This window comes from Coregonus lavaretus, assembly GCF_964263955.1.
Source record: "Coregonus lavaretus genome assembly, chromosome: 23".
NCBI classification, from domain to species: domain Eukaryota; kingdom Metazoa; phylum Chordata; class Actinopteri; order Salmoniformes; family Salmonidae; genus Coregonus; species Coregonus lavaretus.
The window spans coordinates 12,604,164-12,628,530 of record NC_140010.1 but is presented as its reverse complement, the minus strand read 5'-3'; the positions used below and the strand labels follow the sequence as shown (position 1 = coordinate 12,628,530).

The 24,367-nt window shown below is 45.3% G+C and overlaps 1 protein-coding gene across 1 annotated transcript in view; it reads left to right on the top strand.

Moving 5' to 3' along the window:
* The window catches only part of LOC311150810 (matrix metalloproteinase-16-like), a gene marked incomplete at both ends in the record, with an annotated part of 60,984 nt that overhangs the window by 3,932 nt on the left and 32,685 nt on the right, over positions 1–24,367 (top strand). The window contains 4 exons of the mRNA XM_084188345.1: positions 2,081–2,229; positions 5,022–5,138; positions 7,090–7,256; positions 7,881–8,018. Coding sequence (XP_084044471.1) covers positions 2,081–2,229; positions 5,022–5,138; positions 7,090–7,256; positions 7,881–8,018 — 571 coding nt within the window. The remainder of the gene's footprint in view (positions 1–2,080; positions 2,230–5,021; positions 5,139–7,089; positions 7,257–7,880; positions 8,019–24,367) is intronic.

Genomic DNA, 24,367 nt, shown 5'->3' with positions numbered 1-24,367 from the left:
TAAGAAGTGGGTATATGCAATGCCCACAAAAAAAAGTGGGTATATGGCTTATACCTGCGTATACCCTCCGCTACACCACTGAGACTTACCCAAGAAGACTCAAAGCTGTAATTGATGCCAAAGGTGTTTCTAACATGTATTGACTCAATACTTATGCAACGACTATATTTTAGTTATTACATTTTTATTAATGTTATTTTGTGTAGATTGTTGAGAAAAAAATTACAATTAAATCAATTTGAATCCCACTATGTAACACAATAAAATGTGAAGAAATCCAAGGGGTCTGAATACTTTTGCAAGGCACTACTATGCTATGAATTACTATTATTCGTCAAGGGAAATTTGGTGGGTTTATGGTTGTGCAGATTAAGATGTGATCCAAGTTGCATAATAGGATAGGGTTGAATATCTTGTACCATATTAATTGCTGCTGTCATATTATCTGTATAGGCCTAGCCTACTGTAGGCTATTCTCTCTCATCCCATCCCTCAAGTCAAATGGCACAATCAAATTTGTTATTCAGTCCTTTGTGCTGTGAACCAGAACCTGGGCCTTAGCTATATACAGACAAAGCAAACAACCAACCAACCAACCATTGGCTACATCTGATTAAGGGATAGTGGTAAGATGGACAAACAACAACAAGATGTTTGGCTCAATGAGGAGTGGAGAGTGAGCGATAGAGAAACAGGGATTGAGAGAGGGAGGGATGGAGGGAGAGATAGATGGAGGATTAGCGGGAGCATCTCATAGGCTGGGTAATGATGGTGATGGCGACGCAACAGCAGCTGGTTGGCGTGTGGACAGCTGTGGTGGAGCATGGCCGCCTGCCTAGCTGCCTTGTGGCTCTCGGATCCCATCAACAGGGATTGGACCTAAAAATGACCCCTGGACGACACTCAATCTATACTGAATGAAGGAGTGGCAGTGTCACTCTGTGTGGGTGGCAGATTATGGTTATAGGCAGAAACACTGAGTGAATGTTACTGGAAAGGATGTGGGTAACTGAGCATAGCCATATGGGTTACAATGTTCATCCTTGAATACTGGACTTCTGTCCATCCTAATATGCAGAAAATATTAACCTGAACTAGGCCCTTTCTCTGTCAGTGTCACTGTGTGTGAGTGGCAGCTTTGAGCAGTGGTTGTTATAGATAACAAGTGTTACTGAAACTCTGGAAGGCATGTGGGTATAATGTAGGATGTGGCTAACAATGTTCAGGTTGGAACAGAGGTACTTCTATCCTGAGAGTTCTCCATCAATGATGAACCTGAACTGTATGATGCAGAGATTCTCTGTATGATAGGCTACTGAACAGCTTCTACCCCCAAGCCATAAGACTGCTGAACAGTTAATCAAATAGCTAGCCGGACTATTTGCATTGACCCACTTAAAAAAAAAAAAAGTGCACTGACTCTCTTGCACTGGCTCTATGCACACTCACTAGACTCTACCCCCACACACATACCACACTGACACCCCAACACACACATACACACACACACACACACACACACACACACACACACACACACACAAACTACATACGCTCACACACACAAAACCCACCCATGCATATTAACGCCACACACATACACACATAGACACACTTTCACACTCTTTCACTCTTTTCACAGATGCTGCTACATGTACATACTACCTCAATTACCTCCACTACCTCGTACCCCTGCACATTGACTCGGTACCACTACTCCGTTATTGTTATTTTATTGTGTTACTATTTCCTTTTTTAATTAGTAAAAAAATTGTCTTACTTTTAAACTCTGCATTGTTGGGGAAGGGCTCGTAAGTAAGCCTTTCACTGTAAATTCAACACCTGTTGTATTCGGCGCATGTGACAAATAAAAAGTTATTTGATGCAGAGATCAGTTTGACTCATACTAGAGACTTTATGAACAAGGACAGACCTTTCTCACTCTCATTTTTCTCTTGGTGACAATTACCAAAATGTAGCTTTGTTATAACTCATGTAATTTGTCAGCTTTCTTTCAGATATGAATAAGGACAGCAATGCATGAATCTCTCCCTCTCTCCTCCCCTCCTGTCTCCTGTAGGGATGGCTACAGAAGTATGGCTACCTGCCCCACACAGACCCCAGAATGGCTGTCCTGCGCTCAGCCCAGACCATGTACCAAGCCATTGCAGCCATGCAGCGCATCTATGGCCTCAATGTTACAGGGACACTGGATGAGAAGACCACAGAGTGAGTAGATAAACATACAGATACACATGTACTGTACACCACATTGATGACATATACGCACACACACACACACACACACACACACACAAACAAACAAAAAGACACATGCACACACACATGGACACATGCACATATAAACACATCTACACTCACATTGAGGACCATTGAGTCATCTAAATCACAATAAACCATTTTTCATTACTTAAAATCAGAATGGAACTGAATATATCAGTGAAAGTAGGAACACAAAAAAAATTCTTATCACCAATGATAAATATCTGTAGCCTACACTGATTTACCCGAATTAGCTCCAACACCTCTAACCAGCAGTCCAGTGCCAAGTGAGATTTTAACACTTTTCATTCTTCCCCTTCTTGCTTAATTGATGAAGTGATATCACACTAAGGTGAGGCTCTATCATTTACATATTATGTGTGAGCACAGTATTCCATATGTGTTACATGGGTTTGAATGGAAATAGATCAGTCGTTGAAGCCTGGCCAACACTCAGTCTCACCACTTTTTCTCAGAATGGAAAGAACCATTTCATTCAACTAGATGTCACATTTTTATGGTAATACATTAACTTTTGTGGAGTACTATAATATGAAAGGGTTTATTTCCAAAACGTGATAAACGCCAATTTTTCTCATTTGTATGTTTTCTTCTGAATTGAATGCTCATGGTTCCCTTTCTATGTGTATGAATTGTGGCTGTTCTCATACTTTTAAAACATTTACTTTAGGTGTGCTTTAGAATTTGTTAGTTTTTTGTTCAATGAAATAACCAACACACTTGTTTCATACCAGAGCCATGTGTTTAGAGAGATGGGACATTGAGGTTTATGCATTAGGATGCATTTACATGACACTACATGACACTATGGCAGCTATGTTAGCTCCCTTTAACAGAATTTGCATTATGAGGCATTTACATGACACTTCAAAATTCTATGGCAGCCATGTTAGCGATCCATTAACATTACATGGGGAATATAAAAAATAGACATTTACATTTACATCATTTAGCAGACGCTCTTATCCAGAGCGACTTACAGTTAGTGAGTGCATACATTTTTCATACTGGCCCCCCGTGGGAATCGAACCCACAACCCTGGCGTTGCAAGCGCCATGCTCTACCAACTGAGCTACAGGAGGGCAAAAGCTATGTAACTGAATATCTAGAATTAGAACAATATTTAAAAAATCTTTCTGGCTATATCCACTGTCCAGATAGATGGAACGTTCGATATGGTTTTTGCCGCTTCCGCAAAAGTCAGTCATTTAGCGAATAATTTCCATTATATTTGTCTGTTCAGTTGTAAGTTAGGTTTCGCGAAATATTTTTGCCACACTTAGGAATGTAATCAGAACCTTATTTTATTAATTTAGGCTAACCTCTGGCTTAGTCAGCCAGATGCGGTCATAGACCGCTGTCACTCTCAGCTGTTCCTGTGCTGGCTACCTAGCGTTACGTTAGCTTTGAGCTCTTGAGTGTCGTGGACCTTTTGGTTATGAATCCCCTTGACAGTTTGGAGCCTGTGATTTCTGTTCCTGTTGGCCCAAAGAGGAAACTTTCTACAATAAGAATCAATCCATCCTTGACCGTCAAAATTAATTGCAACAGACTTTCAATGTCCTTATTATTCCTTAAATCCTTCCCTAATGTGTATATAATCAAACTGAAAAAGCTTCCCTTTATCCTAACGAAAAAACCTCTACCCCCCCAAAAAAAGTTACTTAAATTCACCCTCTGGATACAATAAACTGGCTATGTGATATTTGCACAATATAGTTTAAACAAATTGATTATTTTAATATTTATTTATGTATTGATACTGTCTGAAACCCAATCGGGATACTTTTTCTATTGGAGTTCTATTGTTTGGGGTGGATTTATAGTGTTTTACCACAAAACATGATTATTTGTCTCTCTAAAATAAAATTACCTTGCAATATATTTCAAAAAATCATCGTTGTCTTTTGACTAGCCCATTTCGTGGTAAGATGAAAAAAGTATATCTCTATCGCTTTCACAAGATATGTCTGAAAATGGATATATCGCGTTTTGGAATGAAACTCTTCATGTGTTTTTGTTTGGCACTCAAAAACGTAATATGTATTCCAGTGTTCCCCAAATGGTGATTTTATTTGGCCCCCAAAGTTTTCTGAGCCAAAAATAAATAAAATACGTTCATTGTTTTATTTGTTTTACTGTTGGACAATAAAAAACCCAGCAAACCAGCTCCAAGTCATTTACATTTTGGAAATCTGTTCCAAAGTATTCCCACGCATAATAGAGAGATATATGTGATCTTATACAAAGCAAGGTTTGAAATGATTATGTTTTAGTGAAATATTATATCTGTTTCGGCTTCTTGCGGTCAGTTTGCAGTGTACAAATTATTTCTAATTATGTTCCGGCCCCATGACCATCTGCTCCAGAAAAAATCAGCCCGCGGCTGAATCTAGTTGATGATCTCTGATATACAGTATACTTTTGAAAAAGGTATATACTGTATGTAGTAGGGTTATTAGGGGTAGTAGGAAGCAGCTCTATTTTACAGCGGGAACCACTTGTCCCATTGTCCACTGAACTGCAGTATGTAAGGCAATATGTAGGGTATTCTAGTTCAGAGTAGTGCTTGTTATGGCATCAAATATAACCAGTTAAACATCCTGTAGGTATATGTGTGTCACCACATTCTTGTGCTTATCTAACCAACTCTTGTCCTTCCCCATCCCTTATTTTTCCTTCTCCTCTTCAACCTCCACTTCCTGCCTCCTTCTTAGTTGGATGAAGAGGCCGAGGTGTGGGAATTCAGACAAACTAAAGGGCAACTCGAGGTCGCGGAAGCGGAGGTACGCGCTGACGGGGCAGAAGTGGCAGCGAACACACATCACTTACAGGTGAGAGACGTAGGCCGGCACAAGCACATACACATATCACCTACAGGTGAGCGACGTTAGTCAACGGTTATTATAGGGTTCCATGTTTGTCAGTGTAGCTATTAATTTGTGCTCTCTTCCTTTCTCTTCCTCTTTATTCCTCTCTCTTCCTCTCTCTTCCTCTCACTTCCTCTCTCTTCCTCTCTCTTCCTCTCTCTTTCTCCTTGGTCTCATATGCCCTCTGCATTGCCTTGGAGACAGCACATACGGGCACACACACATACACACACACACACACACACACACACACACACACACACACATACAAACACACACACAAATTGATATACACAGAAGAAAAGTTGTTTGTGGGTAAATAGAAGTCAAGTCAGAGAACAGAATAAAGTGATGGAATGTTTTTCAACCTTCTTCTTCCTTGCATTCCTTTGCAGTTAGCTTTCGTTTGCATTTTAAGAATACCAGCAGACAAACTGCCTCATTTTAATAGCAAGGATGATCGAGGATGAGGACAACTTTTCTCTCGTCCAATTCTCTCTAAAATCCTCTATGTAAATCATCCAATAATCTTAACCAAAATATTCAAATTCCCCATCTTATCACGTGTGATTGCTAATGGGATCTGAGAGAGCAGGATGAGGGGTCCTCCTCAGTGCAGTGGGAAATTGACAGGTTACAGCCGTCATAGACGATAATACTCTGTCAATTTATTCAAATCCTTCCTTCCTTCTTGCATGTGAATTGATGAGGCACCTCTTCTAATGGAATGTCAGTCAGCTTGGCTGTGCTGTCTGGCTGCACTCTCTCTGTGAAAATGAGTTGGGGAGAGAAAATGAGGGGAAGAAGATTTCTCTCTCTTTCTCGCTCTCTCTCGCTCTCTCTGTCTGCAAACGACTGATAACGACAGCTATGTTAAAAGTGCAGTGAAAGCTTCTGGGCTTGTTGGAATAGTTTAAAAGTGAAACTTTTAGAGTGCCTCATCATCCATTTTAGAGAATTTTCTCTCCAGGCAATAGTGCGAGAGGTGGTTTGAATTTGGGCAGATATGTGCTGCTGTCGGTTTCTTTCTATATTTAAAATGCTGTATTTGTGGGGGGCTGCTTTGTGTTAAAGCTTCGTCTTCATGATGTGAAATGTAGCAAGGAGTTAAATATCTTCTTCCAATTACTGTCAATCTCTTATATTTTCTTACCAACTGGCTCTTGTCTAACTGGTGGTACCATCCAACCCTCACTCTTGTCTCCTTTTTTCTCCTAACATCTATTTCTCTCCTAACATCAGGGCCCAGATTCACAAAACACTTCTTATGCAAAAACTTAAGAAGATTCTTAAGAAAAAAAAAGAAGTTAATAAGTGCAATTCCTCAACAATATCTTAAGATTGAATGATTTTCTTACGAACTTCTCAAATATCTTCTTACGAATCTTCTTAAGATGTTTGTTGCTAGGCAACCGTTTTAGCTAGCTATCTAGCTAGCAATGGCAATCATGCTAGCATATTTCGTACTGAGATCACGGTTCTAAAACATGTTCTTGGGTTTAAAATAATCAATACTGAAACTTTCAGATGAAGTTTGTGAGTGAATTAAACATGTTCAATTGCTTTCATGAGCTTTTTCTCTCACTGCCCTTAGTTTAAGACAAGGGTTTAGCTATCTTGGAATTAAGAACATTTCCAATAACGTTATTTTCAATAATCTAATTTCTTCTTAACTTGTTGCTTAAAGAGAAACATAAGAAATTGCGCAAGAACATTTCCAATAACTTTTTGGAGGAATAGCAACTTTGCTTAACTTTCTTCTTAAGTCTATAGTTAAGGAAAAAATGGCAGTTCAGAAGACATTTCTTCTTAACAAGGTTTTGTGAATCTGGGCCCAGGTCTTTATTGTAAAAACATGCCGTCAATGTAAATACAAATATATTATTAATTGACTCACCCCCTCTTCCTCCCTCAGCATAAAGAACGTCACGCCCAAAGTGGGCGCCAGAGAGACCCACGATGCCATCCGGCGTGCGTTCGATGTGTGGCAGGGGGTGACGCCGCTCCGCTTCGAGGCCGTCCCCTACAGCGCCCTGGAGAGCGGCCGGCGTGACGTGGACATCACCATCATCTTCGCCTCAGGTGAGAATTGTATTGAATGGTGCTGGGGAGAGGAAACTGTATCTGAGTGTACAAAACATTAGGAACACCTTCCTAATATTGAGTTGCACCCCCTTTTGCCCTCCGAACAGCCTCAATTTGTCGGGACATGGACTTTACAAGGTGTTGAAAGCATTCCACAGGGATGCTGGCCCATGTTGATTCCATTTCTTCCTACAATGCTTCCCATTGTTGATACACACAGGAAACTGTTGCGCGTGAAAAATCCAGCAGTGTTGTAGTTCTTGACACACTCAAACCAATGCACCTGGAACCTACCTCCATACCTCGTTCAAAGGCACTTAAATCTTTTGTCTTGCCCATTCACCCTCTGAATGGTACACAACACAATATGTCTCAATTGTCTTGAGGCTTAAAAATCATTCTTTAACCTGTCTCCTCCCATTCATCTACACTGATTGAAGTGGATTTTACAAGTGACATCAATAAGGGAACATAGCTTTCACCTGGATTCATCTGGTCAGTCTATGTCATTGAAAGAGTTGGTGTTCCTAATGTTTTGTGTACTCAGTGTATGTCAGTGTTGCCCTAATTCCGTTCTCCTAATGTAGACTTTGAAGTTAAAATACATTGATCTCACCTCAGGTTTCCACGGTGACAGCTCACCCTTCGACGGCGAGGGGGGGTTCCTAGCCCACGCCTACTTCCCGGGCCCTGGGATCGGAGGGGACACCCACTTCGACTCAGACGAACCCTGGACACTGGGGAACCCCAACCATGATGGTGAGTGAATGAGGGGGGGGGGGGGGGGGGCTAGGAGAGACAGAGAGCGGAACAGATGGAAAAAGGAATATGGTTGTGAAAGAATCATATCAAAGACTCACGTGTCATAGAAATTAATTAATTGAAAACAATTTATGGATACAGTCTGCATTTGATCAGGCTGAATTGCACAACACCAGGGCCCAGGTTCACAAAACATTCTCAAAAAATGTCTTCTTAAAGGTGCTACACAGTTTTTGCATTGTAATTTCAGAAAATGTTAATAATATACAGTACATGTATCTGGCGCTAATAGTGGAATGATAGTGTTTCACAGTATTACTTAGTGTTGTGATTGGCTGTAATATTAGCCTACTGATTTTTTCCGCCTGAGTGGCATCTGTTGTCAAAATGGGAAAGCGGTTCTGACTTTGTGGCTGTGTTATCTAGTGGAAATTGCTTTGTCAGTTCCCAGTTGCTAAAATTCTACACTGTTCCCTCAATTTCAGTTTAGGCAGGACAAAGTTGATTTACTGTTTAACAGAATTTGTTTCTAGAAAAGTGAGGCGAGCGAGCCCAAAAATAAATAATCCCCCCCAAAATAAAATGGACTCCAAATTGATACCAAGTGAGAGGGTTTTTCATAAGTAGTGGAGAAGGAATAAATGAGTACTTTACCACATTGTCCTACGCACCTGTGCAAGATCTGAGCCTAATGTGGGCTTCAAGAGTTATATTATTCCAAACAAAAACCTACGCTAGGAAATCCTTCCTGTGTTATTTTGAAAAAGAATGCAGATGATGTTACAATGTTAGTTGTTAAAATCATGAGAAATGAAACACAATGGGCAGTATATCTTATGACAGTTTCTTTATTCTGAACATATCTCTGAACATCAATAACAGTATTATTAACATATTATGTATAATAGAATACAATATAAAAGTGTTTTTTCTAATAAAAAAATATCAACAAAATGTGTAATCATTGAATTACTTAAATATAGCCTTACTAGGCTTTAACAAAAATATGAATACAATACAAATATTAAAAGGCCTATCATAGACCACACTTTATAGGAGAAATAGGCTGCTTCATATAAAGAGGGACAATAATTCAAGTTAGGTCTGTCAAATGAATGCAGATCTGGAAAAAGTGCAATCCAATCCCTATCATCTACAGGATAAAAAGTTAATTTAATGTCATGTATATAGGGTAACAGATTAGAATATTAGTGTTTTTCTAATTTAAGAAATAATTGTCATCAAATGAAATGTTAATGTATAATGAGTGCATTACCTGAATATATCCTATAGGCTTTAACAAAATATTAATACAAATATGAATAGGCCTATCATAGACTAGGCGTTTACTTTGAAGAAAGAGGGACAATCATTCAAGTTAGGTCTGTCAAATGAATGTAGCCTTGGGGAAAAAAAGCATCAATCCATTACAGAGCAAGCTTGACTAAATACGAGGCCAGTAGGCCTATACAGTCAATATGCGAGCTGTTCTCGGCGGCGCATAACTTCAAACACATTCCGTCTTGGTGTTGTCTGTCGGCCTACTACAGGCAGTAGGCTACGGGTAAAATGTAGGTTATGAATCAAAAATCACCATACATCTGAGCCTGACACACTTCGATGTCATCACTCACGTTGACTTCCATCTGGTTGTCCAAAATACTATCAGCTTGCATTGGGTCTGTTGAGGAATGCCCTGATCTCTTGCCAGTCGTTTGGTTCGATGATGGCATTGTTGTTTCAGGTATCAATTGCTTCTAATAGGTCAGAAAATTATGCATTAAGCATGATTACAACTGTTTTGAATTTGTGCCAACGAGAGAAATTAAACATTTGCACATACAGGTCCAGAGCGTGTGTGTCACTGTCCAATCAGAGGCCCAAATATAAGTGTGATCTGAGGTAGCTTGGTCTTTGATTCTCGTGCATCAGCTTGGTAAATCCTCAAGGGACAGCAGACAGTGCATTATATGAACAACTCACTGCATAAATTGGCCAAAAAAGAATACATATTTTTTAAACAATATGATTTATTTTTTGGGGGCGTGGGTAGAAAAGTGAAGCGGGGCATCCGTTAAACAGTAACGTTTGTCTGGCCTTATGTGAGAAAATAAGCACTGAATAGTGTAGAGAATCACTCATATAAATCGCTGTGAAATATTTTTTCAATAACAAACAATATCGTTTTTACAGCTGTTTGAAGCTGGTGGACCAAAACCGAAAGTAAAAGGCTCAACTCACGATTGAAATTGAGCAAACACTGTGTCATTTTAGCAACCAGGAAATTACAGACCGATTTCCACCAGATAACACAGCAACAACGTCAGAATAACTTTCCCATTTTGACAACAGATGGTGCTCCTGCAGGAGAAATCAATAGGCGAATATCAAAGCCAATCACAACACTGGTGGGTGAGTATCACTATTTCTACAGATATATTATGGACATTTTCTGAAATTGCAACGCTAAAATTAAAAAATATACATCTTATGTTTCTTCTTAAGCAAAAAGTTAAGAAGAAATTTGATTCTTGAAAAGAAAGTTATTGGATTTGTTCTTGGAAATGTTCTTAATTCCAAGATAGCTAAACCCTTGTCTTAAACTCAGGGCAGTAAGATAATAAGCTAATGAAAGCAATTGGACATGTTTAATTCACTCACAAACTTCATCTGAAAGTTTGAGTATTGATTATTTTAAACTCAAGAACATGTTTTAGAACAATAACCTCAGTATGAAATAGATAGCTAGCTAAATCGGTTGCCTAGCGACAATCATCTTAAGAAGATAGCTAAGAAGTTCGTAAGAAAATCATTAAATCTTAAGATATTGTTGAGGAATTGCACTTACGAACTATCTTCTTAAGTTTTTGCGTAAGTAGTGTTTTGTGAATCTGGGCCCAGGTCATAGTTCAGAGCCCATCCCTGCTGTTATAAACAGTCACATTTCTATTGTGTTATGGTGAGGGAGTGTATTGTACTGTAGCTGCAGAGCAGGGCAGGGTGGAGGGTGGATCCAGCCTGCAGCCCTGGAGAGCTGCAGCTTGAAGACGGTAATCAGATCCCTCTCTCAGCCCTGTCGGCCTCCATCTATCCACCATCAGGCAGCACTTTACTTTAATTACCCTGCTGCCAACCTGCTCTGCTCTGGCTTCTGTTAGTGCTGCCTGCGGGACAGCACATCTAGAGGGCTGTCAAAGCCAGAGGCCCGTCAGGGAGCACTAACCGCATCCAGGGCAGCCAGAATGGATATGTGCACAGCACAACACTGCCACTTAGATAGACACTCCCCTCCTAGGCCGCCTGCCTGTCAGTGTGAAAAGGATAATAGCAGCCAATGTCTTGTTTGCTTTGTTTGTTGGTTTTTTTGTTGGTTAGGCTTTCTGTCCTTTAGTCCCCTATCAGTTCTCCTCAGTCTCTTCTAGTTAATATCTCTGATTCAGATTCAGATTATTCTCTGTTGAACCATCATGGCTACCAATGCAGAATAGACTATGGTTCAACCATTTGCCTCAGCTTGTTTGTGTAAATCAATGACTTTAAAGGGTGTAAAACAGAGCTGTCCAATAAGGGGTTAGCTGCATGTCGAGAAGTGTTTAATGGGTTTTCAAAGTGGTGTGTGTAAATGTAAATGTGTGTGTATGTGTTATGGTGAATGTTGAGTGTTGACATGTGTGTTAATTGTGGCCTGGGCTAGTTGTGTAGATAGGATAGATGGAGTAGTGGGTAGGGGGTAGGATGGCTAGTTGTGTAGATAGGATAGATGGTGGTGGGGGGGTTAGGATGGCTAGTTGTGTAGATAGGATAGATGGTGTGGTGGGAGGGGTTAGGATTGCTAGTTGTGTAGATAGGATAGATGGTGGGGGGGGGGGGGTTAGGATGGCTAGTTGTGTAGATAGGATAGATTGTGTGGTGGGGGGTTTGGATGGCTAGTTGTGTAGATAGAATATATGGTGTGGTGGGGGGGTTAGGATGGCTAGTTGTGTAGATAGGATAGATGGTGGGGGGGATTAGGATGGCTAGTTGTGTAGATAGGATAGATGGTGGTGGGGGGGTTAGGATGGCTAGTTGTGTAGATAGGATAGATGGTGTGGTGGGAGGGGTTAGGATGGCTAGTTGTGTAGATAGGATAGATGGTGGTGGGGGTGGTGGGGGGGTTAGGATGGCTAGTTGTGTAGATAGGATAGATGGTGATGGGGGGTTAGGATGGCTAGTTGTGTAGATAGGATAGATGGTGGTGGGGGGGTTAGGGTGGCTAGTTGTGTAGATAGGATAGATGGTGTGGTGGGGGGGTTAGGATTGCTAGTTGTGTAGATAGGATAGATGGTGGGGGGGTTAGGATGGCTAGCTAAATGACTAAAATGTAAATGTAAATGTAGTTGTGTAGATAGGATAGATGGTGGTGGGGGGGGGGGTTAGGATGGCTAGTTGTGTAGATAGGACAGATGGTGGTGGGGGGGGGTTAGGATGGCTAGTTGTGTAGATAGGATAGATGGTGTGGTGGGGGAGGTTAGGATGGCTTGTTGTGTAGATAGGATAGATGGTGGGGGGGGGTTAGAATGGCTAGTTGTGTAGAAAGTGTAGATAGGATAGATAGAGTGGTGGGGGTGGGGGGTTAGGATGGCTAGTTGTGTAGAAAGGATAGATGGAGTGGTGGGGGTGGGGGGTTAGGATGGCTAGTTGTGTAGAAAGGATAGATGGAGTGGTGGGGTGGGGGGGTTAGGATGGCTAGTTGTGTAAAAAGGATAGATGGAGTGGTGGGGGTGGATGGGGTTAGGGTGGCTAGTTGTGTAGAAAGGATAGATGGAGTGTTAGGGGTGGGGGGGTTAGGATGGCTAGTTGTGTAGAAAGGATAGATGGAGTGGTGGGGGTGGGGGGTTAGGATGGCTAGTTGTGTAGAAAGGATAGATGGAGTGGTGGGGGTGGGGGGGTTAGGATGGCTAGTTGTGTAGATAGGATAGATGGAGTAGTGGTGGGGGGTTAGGATGGCTAGTTGTATAGATAGTATAGATGGAGTAGTGGAGGGGTTACGATGGCTAGTTGTGTAGATAGGATAGATGGTGATGGGGGGGTTAGGATGGCTAGTTGTGTAGAAAGGATAGATGGAGTGGTGGGGGTGGGGGGGTTAGGATGGCTAGTTGTGTAGAAAGGATAGATGGAGTGGTGGGGGGGGGGTAGGATGGCTAGTTGTGTAGATAGGATAGATGGTGGTGGGGGGGTTAGGATGGCTAGTTGTGTAGATAGGATAGATGGTGTGGTGGGAGGGGTTAGGATTGCTAGTTGTGTAGATAGGATAGATGGTGGGGGGGGGGGGGGTAGGATGGCTAGTTGTGTAGATAGAATAGATTGTGTGGTGGGGGGTTTGGATGGCTAGTTGTGTAGATAGAATAGATGGTGGTGGGGGTGGGGGGGGTTAGGATGGCTAGTTGTGTAGATAGGATAGATGGTGATGGGGGTTAGGATGGCTAGTTGTGTAGATAGGATAGATGGTGGTGGGGGGGTTAGGATGGCTAGTTGTGTAGATAGGATAGATGGTGTGGTGGGGGGGTTAGGATTGCTAGTTGTGTAGATAGGATAGATGGTGGGGGGGTTAGGATGGCTAGCTAAATGACTAAAATGTAAATGTAAATGTAGTTGTGTAGATAGGATAGATGGTGGTGGGGGGGGGGGGTTAGGATGGCTAGTTGTGTAGATAGGACAGATGGTGGTGGGGGGGGTTAGGATGGCTAGTTGTGTAGATAGGATAGATGGTGTGGTGGGGGAGGTTAGGATGGCTTGTTGTGTAGATAGGATAGATGGTGGGGGGGGTTAGAATGGCTAGTTGTGTAGAAAGTGTAGATAGGATAGATAGAGTGGTGGGGGTGGGGGGTTAGGATGGCTAGTTGTGTAGAAAGGATAGATGGAGTGGTGGGGGTGGGGGGGTTAGGATGGCTAGTTGTGTAGAAAGGATAGATGGAGTGGTGGGGTGGGGGGGTTAGGATGGCTAGTTGTGTAAAAAGGATAGATGGAGTGGTGGGGGTTGATGGGGTTAGGGTGGCTAGTTGTGTAGAAAGGATAGATGGAGTGTTAGGGGTGGGGGGGTTAGGATGGCTAGTTGTGTAGAAAGGATAGATGGAGTGGTGGGGGTGGGGGGGTTAGGATGGCTAGTTGTGTAGAAAGGATAGATGGAGTGGTGGGGGTGGGGGGGTTAGGATGGCTAGTTGTGTAGATAGGATAGATGGAGTAGTGGTTGGGGGTTAGGATGGCTAGTTGTATAGATAGTATAGATGGAGTAGTGGGGGGGTTAGGATGGCTAGTTGTGTAGATAGGATAGATGGTGATGGGGGGGTTAGGATGGCTAGTTGTGTAGAAAGGATAGATGGAGTGGTGGGGGTGGGGGGGTTAGGATGGCTAGTTGTGTAGAAAGGATAGATGGAGTGGTGGTGGTGGGGGGTTAGGATGGCTAGTTGTGTAGATAGGATAGATGGAGTAGTGGGGGGGGTTAGGATGGCTAGTTGTGTAGATAGGATAGATGGAGTGGTGGGGGGGTTAGGATGTTAGTTGTGTAGATAGGATAGATGGTGGTGAGGTGGGGGGGTTTAGGATGGCTAGTTGTGTAGATAGGATAGATGGTGATGGGGGGGTTAGGATGGCTAGTTGTGTAGATAGGATAGATGGAGTGGTGGGGGTTTGGATGGCTAGTTGTGTAGATAGGATAGATGGTGTGGTGGGAGGGGTTAGGATTGCTAGTTGTGTAGATAGGATAGATGGTGGGGGGGGGGGGGTTAGGATGGCTAGTTGTGTAGATAGGATAGATTGTGTGGTGGGGGGTTTGGATGGCTAGTTGTGTAGATAGAATAGATGGTGTGGTGGGGGGGTTAGGATGGCTAGTTGTGTAGATAGGATAGATGGTGGGGGGGATTAGGATGGCTAGTTGTGTAGATAGGATAGATGGTGGTGGGGGGGTTAGGATGGCTAGTTGTGTAGATAGGATAGATGGTGTGGTGGGAGGGGTTAGGATGGCTAGTTGTGTAGATAGGATAGATGGTGGTGGGGGTGGGGGGGTTAGGATGGCTAGTTGTGTATATAGGATAGATGGTGATGGGGGTTAGGATGGCTAGTTGTGTAGATAGGATAGATGGTGGTGGGGGGGTTAGGATTGCTAGTTGTGTAGATAGGATAGATGGTGTGGTGGGGGGGTTAGGATTGCTAGTTGTGTAGATAGGATATATGGTGGGGGGGTTAGGATGGCTAGCTAAATGACTAAAATGTAAATGTAAATGTAGTTGTGTAGATAGGATAGATGGTGGTGGGGGGGGGGTTAGGATGGCTAGTTGTGTAGATAGGACAGATGGTGGTGGGGGGGGGTTAGGATGGCTAGTTGTGTAGATAGGATAGATGGTGTGGTGGGGGAGGTTAGGATGGCTTGTTGTGTATATAGGATAGATGGTGGGGGTGGTTAGAATGGCTAGTTATGTAGAAAGTGTAGATAGGATAGATAGAGTGGTGGGGGTGGGGGGTTAGGATGGCTAGTTGTGTAGAAAGGATAGATGGAGTGGTGGGGGTGTGGGGGTTAGGATGGCTAGTTGTGTAGAAAGGATAGATGGAGTGGTGGGGTGGGTGGGTTAGGATGGCTAGTTGTGTAAAAAGGATAGATGGAGTGGTGGGGGTGGATGGGGTTAGGGTGGCTAGTTGTGTAGAAAGGATAGATGGAGTGTTAGGGGTGGGGGGGTTAGGATGGCTAGTTGTGTAGAAAGGATAGATGGAGTGGTGGGGGTGGGGGGGTTAGGATGGCTAGTTGTGTAGAAAGGATAGATGGAGTGGTGGGGGTGGGGGGGTTAGGATGGCTAGTTGTGTAGATAGGATAGATGGAGTAGTGGTGGGGGGTTAGGATGGCTAGTTGTATAGATAGTATAGATGGAGTAGTGGGGGGGTTAGGATGGCTAGTTGTGTAGATAGGATAGATGGTGATGGGGGGTTAGGATGGCTAGTTGTGTAGAAAGGATAGATGGAGTGGTGGGGGTGGGGGGGTTAGGATGGCTAGTTGTGTAGAAAGGATAGATGGAGTGGTGGGGGGGGGTAGGATGGCTAGTTGTGTAGATAGGATAGATGGTGGTGGGGGGGTTAGGATGGCTAGTTGTGTAGATAGGATAGATGGTGTGGTGGGAGGGGTTAGGATTGCTAGTTGTGTAGATAGGATAGATGGTGGGGGGGTTAGGATGGCTAGTTGTGTAGATAGAATAGATTGTGTGGTGGGGGGTTTGGATGGCTAGTTGTGTAGATAGAATAGATGGTGTGGTGGGGGGGTTAGGATGGCTAGTTGTGTAGATAGGATAGATGGTGGGGGGAATTAGGATGGCTAGTTGTGTAGATAGGATAGATGGTGGTGGGGTGGTTAGGATGGCTACTTGTGTAGATAGGATAGATGGTGTGGTGGGAGGGGTTAGGATGGCTAGTTGTGTAGATAGGATAGATTGTGGTGGGGGTGGGGGGGGTTAGGATGGCTAGTTGTGTAGATAGGATAGATGGTGATGGGGGTTAGGATGGCTAGTTGTGTAGATAGGATAGATGGTGGTGGGGGGGTTAGGATGGCTAGTTGTGTAGATAGGATAGATGGTGTGGTGGGGGGGTTAGGATTGCTAGTTGTGTAGATAGGATAGATGGTGGGGGGGTTAGGATGGCTAGCTAAATGACTAAAATGTAAATGTAAATGTAGTTGTGTAGATAGGATAGATGGTGGTGGGGGGGGGTTAGGATGGCTAGTTGTGTAGATAGGACAGATGGTGGTGGGGGGGGTTAGGATGGCTAGTTGTGTAGATAGGATAGATGGTGTGGTGGGGGAGGTTAGGATGGCTTGTTGTGTAGATAGGATAGATGGTGGGGGGGTTAGAATGGCTAGTTGTGTAGAAAGTGTAGATAGGATAGATAGAGTGGTGGGGGTGGGGGGTTAGGATGGCTAGTTGTGTAGAAAGGATAGATGGAGTGGTGGGGGTGGGGGGGTTAGGATGGCTAGTTGTGTAGAAAGGATAGATGGAGTGGTGGGGTGGGGGGGTTAGGATGGCTAGTTGTGTAAAAAGGATAGATGGAGTGGTGGGGGTGGATGGGGTTAGGGTGGCTAGTTGTGTAGAAAGGATAGATGGAGTGTTAGGGGTGGGGGGGGTTAGGATGGCTAGTTGTGTAGAAAGGATAGATGGAGTGGTGGGGGTGGGGGGGTTAGGATGGCTAGTTGTGTAGAAAGGATAGATGGAGTGGTGGGGGTGGGGGGGTTAGGATGGCTAGTTGTGTAGATAGGATAGATGGAGTAGTGGTGGGGGGTTAGGATGGCTAGTTGTATAGATAGTATAGATGGAGTAGTGGGGGGTTACGATGGCTAGTTGTGTAGATAGGATAGATGGTGATGGGGGGGTTAGGGTGGCTAGTTGTTTAGAAAGGATAGATGGAGTGGTGAGGGTGGGGGGGTTAGGATGGCTAGTTGTGTAGAAAGGATAGATGGAGTGGTGGTGGTGGGGGGGTTAGGATGGCTAGTTGTGTAGATAGGATAGATGGAGTAGTGGGGGGGTTAGGATGGCTAGTTGTGTAGATAGGATAGATGGAGTGGTGGGGGGGTTAGGATGTTAGTTATGTAGATAGGATAGATGGTGGTGAGGTGGGGGGGTTTAGGATGGCTAGTTGTGTAGATAGGATAGATGGTGATGGGGGGGTTAGGATGGCTAGTTGTGTAGATAGGATAGATGGAGTGGTGGGGGTTTGGATGGCTAGTTGTGTAGATAGGATAGATGGTGTGGTGGGGGGTTAGGATGGCTAGTAGTGTAGATAGGATAGATGGTGGGGGGGTTAGGATGGCTAGTTGTGTAGATAGGATAGATGGTGGTGGGGGGGTTAGGATGGATAGTTGTGTAGATAGGATAGATGGTGTGGTGGGGGGGTTAGGATGGCTAGTTGTGTAGATAGGATAGATGGTGTGTTGGGGGGGTTAGGATTGCTAGTTATGTAGATAGGATAGATGGTGATGGGGGTTAGGATGGCTAGTTGTGTAGATAGGATAGATGGTGTGGTGGGGGGGTTAGGATGGCTAGTTGTGTAGATAGAATAGATGGTGGTGGTGGGGCTAGGATGGCTAGTTGTGTAGATAGGATAGATGGTGTGGTGGGGGGGTTAGGATGGCTTGTTGTGTAGATAGGATAGATGGTGGGGGGGGTAGGATGGCTAGTTGTGTGGAAGGTGTAGATAGGATAGATGGAGTGGTGGGGTGGGGGGGTTAGGATGGCTAGTTGTGTATAAAGGATAGATGGAGTGGTGGGGGTGGGGGGGTTAGTATGGCTAGTTGTGTAGAAAGGATAGATGGAGTGGTAGGGGTGGGGGGGTTAGGATGGCTAGTTGTGTAGAAAGGATAGATGGAGTGGTGGGGGTAGGGGGGTTAGGATGGCTAGTTGTGTAGAAAGGATAGATGGAGTGGTGGGGGTGGTTGGGGTTAGGATGGCTAGTTGTGTAGAAAGGATAGATGGAGTGTTAGGGGTGGGGAGGTTAGGATTGCTAGTTGTGTAGAAAGGATAGATGGAGTGGTGGGGGTGGGGGGGGGTTAGGATGGCAAGTTGTGTAGATAGGATAGATGGAGTAGTGGGGGGGTTAGGATGGCTAGTTGTGTAGATAGGATAGATGGAGTAGTGGGGCAGGGGTTAGGATGGCTAGTTGTGTAGAAAGGATAGATAAAGTGGTGGGGTGGGGCGGTTAGGATGGCTAGTTGTGTAGAAAGGATAGATGGAATGGTAGGGGTGGGGGGGTTAGGATGGCTAGTTGTGTAGAAAGGATAGATGTGGGGGTGGGGGGGGTAGGATGGCTAGTTGTGTAGATAGGATAGATGGAGTGGTGGGGGGGGTTAGGATGGCTAGTTGTGTATATAGGATAGATGGAGTGGTGGGGGTGGGGGGGGGGTTTAGGATGGCTAGTTATGTAGATAGGATAGATGGTGGGGGGGTAGGATGGCTAGTTGTGTAGATAGGATAGATGGTGGTGGGGTGGTGGGGGGTTTAGGATGGCTAGTTGTGTAGATAGGATAGTTGGAGTGGTGGGGAGGGTTAGGATGGCTAGTTGTGTATATAGGATAGATGGAGTGGTGGGGGTGGGGGGGGGGGTTTAGGATGGCTAGTTATGTAGATAGGATAGATGGTGGGGGGGTAGGATTGCTAGTTGTGTAGATAGGATAGATGGTGGGGGGGGGGGGGGTTAGGATGGCTAGTTGTGTAGATAGAATAGATGGTGGTGGGGGGGGTTAGGATGGCTAGTTGTGTAGATAGGATAGATGGTGTGGTGGGAGGGGTTAGGATTGCTAGTTGTGTAGATAGGATAGATGGTGGGGGGGGGGGTTAGGATGGCTAGTTGTGTAGATAGGATAGATTGTGTGGTGGGGGGTTTGGATGGCTAGTTGTGTAGATAGAATAGATGGTGTGGTGGGGGGGTTAGGATGGCTAGTTGTGTAGATAGGATAGATGGTGGGGGGGATTAGGATGGTTAGTTGTGTAGATAGGATAGATGGTGGTGGGGGGGTTAGGATGGCTACTTGTGTAGATAGGATAGATGGTGTGGTGGGAGGGGTTAGGATGGCTAGTTGTGTAGATAGGATAGATGGTGGTGGGGGTGGGTTAGGATGGCTAGTTGTGTAGATAGGATAGATGGTGATGGGGGGTTAGGATGGCTAGTTGTGTAGATAGGATAGATGGTGGTGGGGGGGTTAGGATGGCTAGTTGTGTAGATAGGATAGATGGTGTGGTGGGGGGGTTAGGATTGCTAGTTGTGTAGATAGGATAGATGGTGGGGGGGTTAGGATGGCTAGCTAAATGACTAAAATGTAAATGTAAACGTATTTGTATAGATAGGATAGATGGTGGTGGGGGGGGGGGGGGTTAGGATGGCTAGTTGTGTAGATAGGAAAGATGGTGGTGGGGGGGGGGTTAGGATGGCTAGTTGTGTAGATAGGATAGATGGTGTGGTGGGGGAGGTTAGGATTGCTAGTTGTGTAGATAGGATAAATGGTGGGGGGGGGGGTTAGGATGGCTAGTTGTGTAGATAGGATAGATTGTGTGGTGGGGGGTTTGGATGGCTAGTTGTGTAGATAGAATAGATGGTATGGTGGGGGGGTTAGGATGGCTAGTTGTGTAGATAGGATAGATGGTGGGGGGGATTAGGATGGTTAGTTGTGTAGATAGGATAGATGGTGGGGGGGATTAGGATGGTTAGTTGTGTAGATAGGATAGATGGTGGTGGGGGGGTTAGGATGGCTAGTTGTGTAGATAGGATAGATGGTGTGGTGGGAGGGGTTAGGATGGCTAGTTGTGTAGATAGGATAGATGGTGGTGGGGGTGGGGGGGGGTTAGGATGGCTAGTTGTGTAGATAGTATAGATGGTGATGGGGGGTTAGGATGGCTAGTTGTGTAGATAGGATAGATGGTGGTGGGGGGGTTAGGATGGCTAGTTGTGTAGATAGGATAGATGGTGTGGTGGGGGGGTTAGGATTGCTAGTTGTGTAGATAGGATAGATGGTGGGGGGGTTAGGATGGCTAGCTAAATGACTAAAATGTAAATGTAAATGTATTTGTGTAGATAGGATAGATGGTGGTGGGGGGGGGGGTTAGGATGGCTAGTTGTGTAGATAGGATAGATGGTGTGGTGGGGGAGGTTAGGATGGCTTGTTGTGTAGATAGGATAGATGGTGGGGGGGGTTAGAATGGCTAGTTGTGTAGAAAGTGTAGATAGGATAGATAGAGTGGTGGGGGTGGGGGGTTAGGATGGCTAGTTGTGTAGAAAGGATAGATGGAGTGGTGGGGGTGGGGGGGTTAGGATGGCTAGTTGTGTAGAAAGGATAGATGGAGTGGTGGGGTGGGGCGGTTAGGATGGCTAGTTGTGTAAAAAGGATAGATGGAGTGGTGGGGGTGGATGGGGTTAGGGTGGCTAGTTGTGTAGAAAGGATAGATGGAGTGTTAGGGGTGGGGGGGTTAGGATGGCTAGTTGTGTAGAAAGGATAGATGGAGTGGTGGGGGTGGGGGGGTTAGGATGGCTAGTTGTGTAGAAAGGATAGATGGAGTGGTGGGGGTGGGGGGGTTAGGATGGCTAGTTGTATAGATAGTATAGATGGAGTAGTGGGGGGGGGGTTAGGATGGCTAGTTGTGTAGATAGGATAGATGGTGATGGGGGGTTAGGATGGCTAGTTGTGTAGAAAGGATAGATGGAGTGGTGGGGGTGGGGGGGTTAGGATGGCTAGTTGTGTAGAAAGGATAGATGGAGTGGTGGGGGGGGGGTAGGATGGCTAGTTGTGTAGATAGGATAGATGGTGGTGGGGGGGTTAGGATGGCTAGTTGTGTAGATAGGATAGATGGTGTGGTGGGAGGGGTTAGGATTGCTAGTTGTGTAGATAGGATAGATGGTGGGGGGGGGTTAGGATGGCTAGTTGTGTAGATAGGATAGATTGTGTGGTGGGGGTTTGGATGGCTAGTTGTGTAGATAGAATAGATGGTGTGGTGGGGGGGTTAGGATGGCTAGTTGTGTAGATAGGATAGATGGTGGGGGGGATTAGGATGGCTAGTTGTGTAGATAGGATAGATGGTGGTGGGGGGGTTAGGATGGCTAGTTGTGTAGATAGGATAGATGGTGTGGTGGGAGGGGTTAGGATGTCTAGTTGTGTAGATAGGATAGATGGTGGTGGGGGTGGGGGGGGGGGTAGGATGGCTAGTTGTGTAGTTAGGATAGATGGAGTCGTAGGGGTGGGGGGGTTAGGATGACTAGTTGTGTTGAAAGGATAGATGGAGTGGTGGGGGTGGGGCGGTTAGGATGGCTAGTTGTGTAGAATGGATAGATGGAGTGGTGGGGCTGGGGGGTGGTTAGGATGGCTAGTTGTGTAGATAGGATAGATGGAGTATTGGGGGGGTTAGGATGGCTAGTTGTATAGATAGGATAGATGGAGTAGTGGGGGAGGGTAGGATGGCTAGTTGTGTAGATAGGATAGATGGAGTGGTGGGGGGGTTAGGATGGCTAGTTGTGTAGATAGGATAGATGGTGATGGGGAGGTTAGGATGGCTAGTTGTTTAGATAGGATAGATGGGGGTGGTGGGGGGTTAGGATGGCTAGTTGTATAGATAGGATAGATGGAGTAGTGGGGGTGGGGGGTTAGAATGGCTAGTTGTGTAGATAGGATAGATGGAGTGGTGGGGTGGGGGGGTTAGGATGGCAGTTGTGTAGATAGGATAGATGGTGATGAGGGGTTAGGATGGCTAGTTGTGTAGATAGGATAGATGGTGTGGTGGGGGGGTTAGGATGGCTAGTTGTGTAGATAGGATAGATGGAGTAGTGGGGGGGGTTAGGATGGCTAGTTGTGTAGAAAGGATAAATGGAGTGGTGGGGTGGGGGTGTTCGGATGGCTAGTTGTGTAGATAGGATTGATGGAGTAGTGGGGGTGTTAGGATGGCTAGTTGTGTAGAAAGGATAGATGGAGTGGTGGGGGTGGGGGGGTTAGGATGGCTAGTTATGTAGAAAGGATAGATGGAGTGGTGGGAGTGGGGGGGGGGGGTTAGAATGGCTAGTTGTGTAGAAAGGATAGATGGAGTGGTGGGGGGGGTAGGATGGCTAGTTGTGTAGATAGGATAGATGGTGGTGGGTGGGTTAGGATGGCTAGTTGTGTAGATAGGATAGATGGTGTGGTGGGAGGGGTTAGGATTGCTAGTTGTGTAGATAGGATAGATGGTGGGGGGGGTTAGGATGGCTAGTTGTGTAGATAGGATAGATTGTGTGGTGGGGGGTTTGGATGGCTAGTTGTGTAGATAGGATAGATGGTGGTGGGGGGGTTAGGATGGCTAGTTGTGTAGATAGGATAGATGGTGTGGTGGGAGGGGTTAGGATGGCTAGTTGTGTAGATAGGATAGATGGTGGTGGGGGTGGGGGGGGTTAGGATGGCTAGTTGTGTAGATAGGATAGATGGTGATGGGGGGTTAGGATGGCTAGTTGTGTAGATAGGATAGATGGTGGTGGGGGGGTTAGGATGGCTAGTTGTGTAGATAGGATAGATGGTGTGGTGGGGGGGTTAGGATTGCTAGTTGTGTAGATAGGATAGATGGTGGTGGGGGTGGGGGGGGGTTAGGATGGCTAGTTGTGTAGATAGGATAGATGGTGATGGGGGGTTAGGATGGCTAGTTGTGTAGATAGGATAGATGGTGGTGGGGGGGGTTAGGATGGCTAGTTGTGTAGATAGGATAGATGGTGTGGTGGGGGGGGTTAGGATTGCTAGTTGTGTAGATAGGATAGATGGTGGAGGGGTTAGGATGGCTAGCTAAATGACTAAAATGTAAATGTAAATGTAGTTGTGTAGATAGGATAGATGGTGGTGGGGGGGGGGGGGGGTTAGGATGGCTAGTTGTGTAGATAGGATAGATGGTGTGGTGGCGGAGGTTAGGATGGCTTGTTGTGTAGATAGGATAGATGGTGGGGGGGGTTAGAATGGCTAGTTGTGTAGAAAGTGTAGATAGGATAGATAGAGTGGTGGGGGTGGGGGGTTAGGATGGCTAGTTGTGTAGAAAGGATAGATGGAGTGGTGGGGGTGGGGGGTTAGGATGGCTAGTTGTGTAGAAAGGATAGATGGAGTGGTGGGGTGGGGGGGTTAGGATGGCTAGTTGTGTAAAAAGGATAGATGGAGTGGTGGGGGTGGATAGGGTTAGGGTGGCTAGTTGTGTAGAAAGGATAGATGGAGTGTTAGGGGTGGGGGGGTTAGGATGGCTAGTTGTGTAGAAAGGATAGATGGAGTGGTGGGGGTGGGGGGGTTAGGATGGCTAGTTGTGTAGAAAGGATAGATGGAGTGGTGGGGGGGGGTAGGATGGCTAGTTGTGTAGATAGGATAGATGGTGGTGGGGGGGTTAGGATGGCTAGTTGTGTAGATAGGATAGATGGTGTGGTGGGAGGGGTTAGGATTGCTAGTTGTGTAGATAGGATAGATGGTGGGGGGGTTAGGATGGCTAGTTGTGTAGATAGAATAGATTGTGTGGTGGGGGGTTTGGATGGCTAGTTGTGTAGATAGAATAGATGGTGTGGTGGGGGGGTTAGGATGGCTAGTTGTGTAGATAGGATAGATGGTGGGGGGAATTAGGATGGCTAGTTGTGTAGATAGGATAGATGGTGGTGGGGTGGTTAGGATGGCTACTTGTGTAGATAGGATAGATGGTGTGGTGGGAGGGGTTAGGATGGCTAGTTGTGTAGATAGGATAGATTGTGGTGGGGGTGGGGGGGGTTAGGATGGCTAGTTGTGTAGATAGGATAGATGGTGATGGGGGTTAGGATGGCTAGTTGTGTAGATAGGATAGATGGTGGTGGGGGGGTTAGGATGGCTAGTTGTG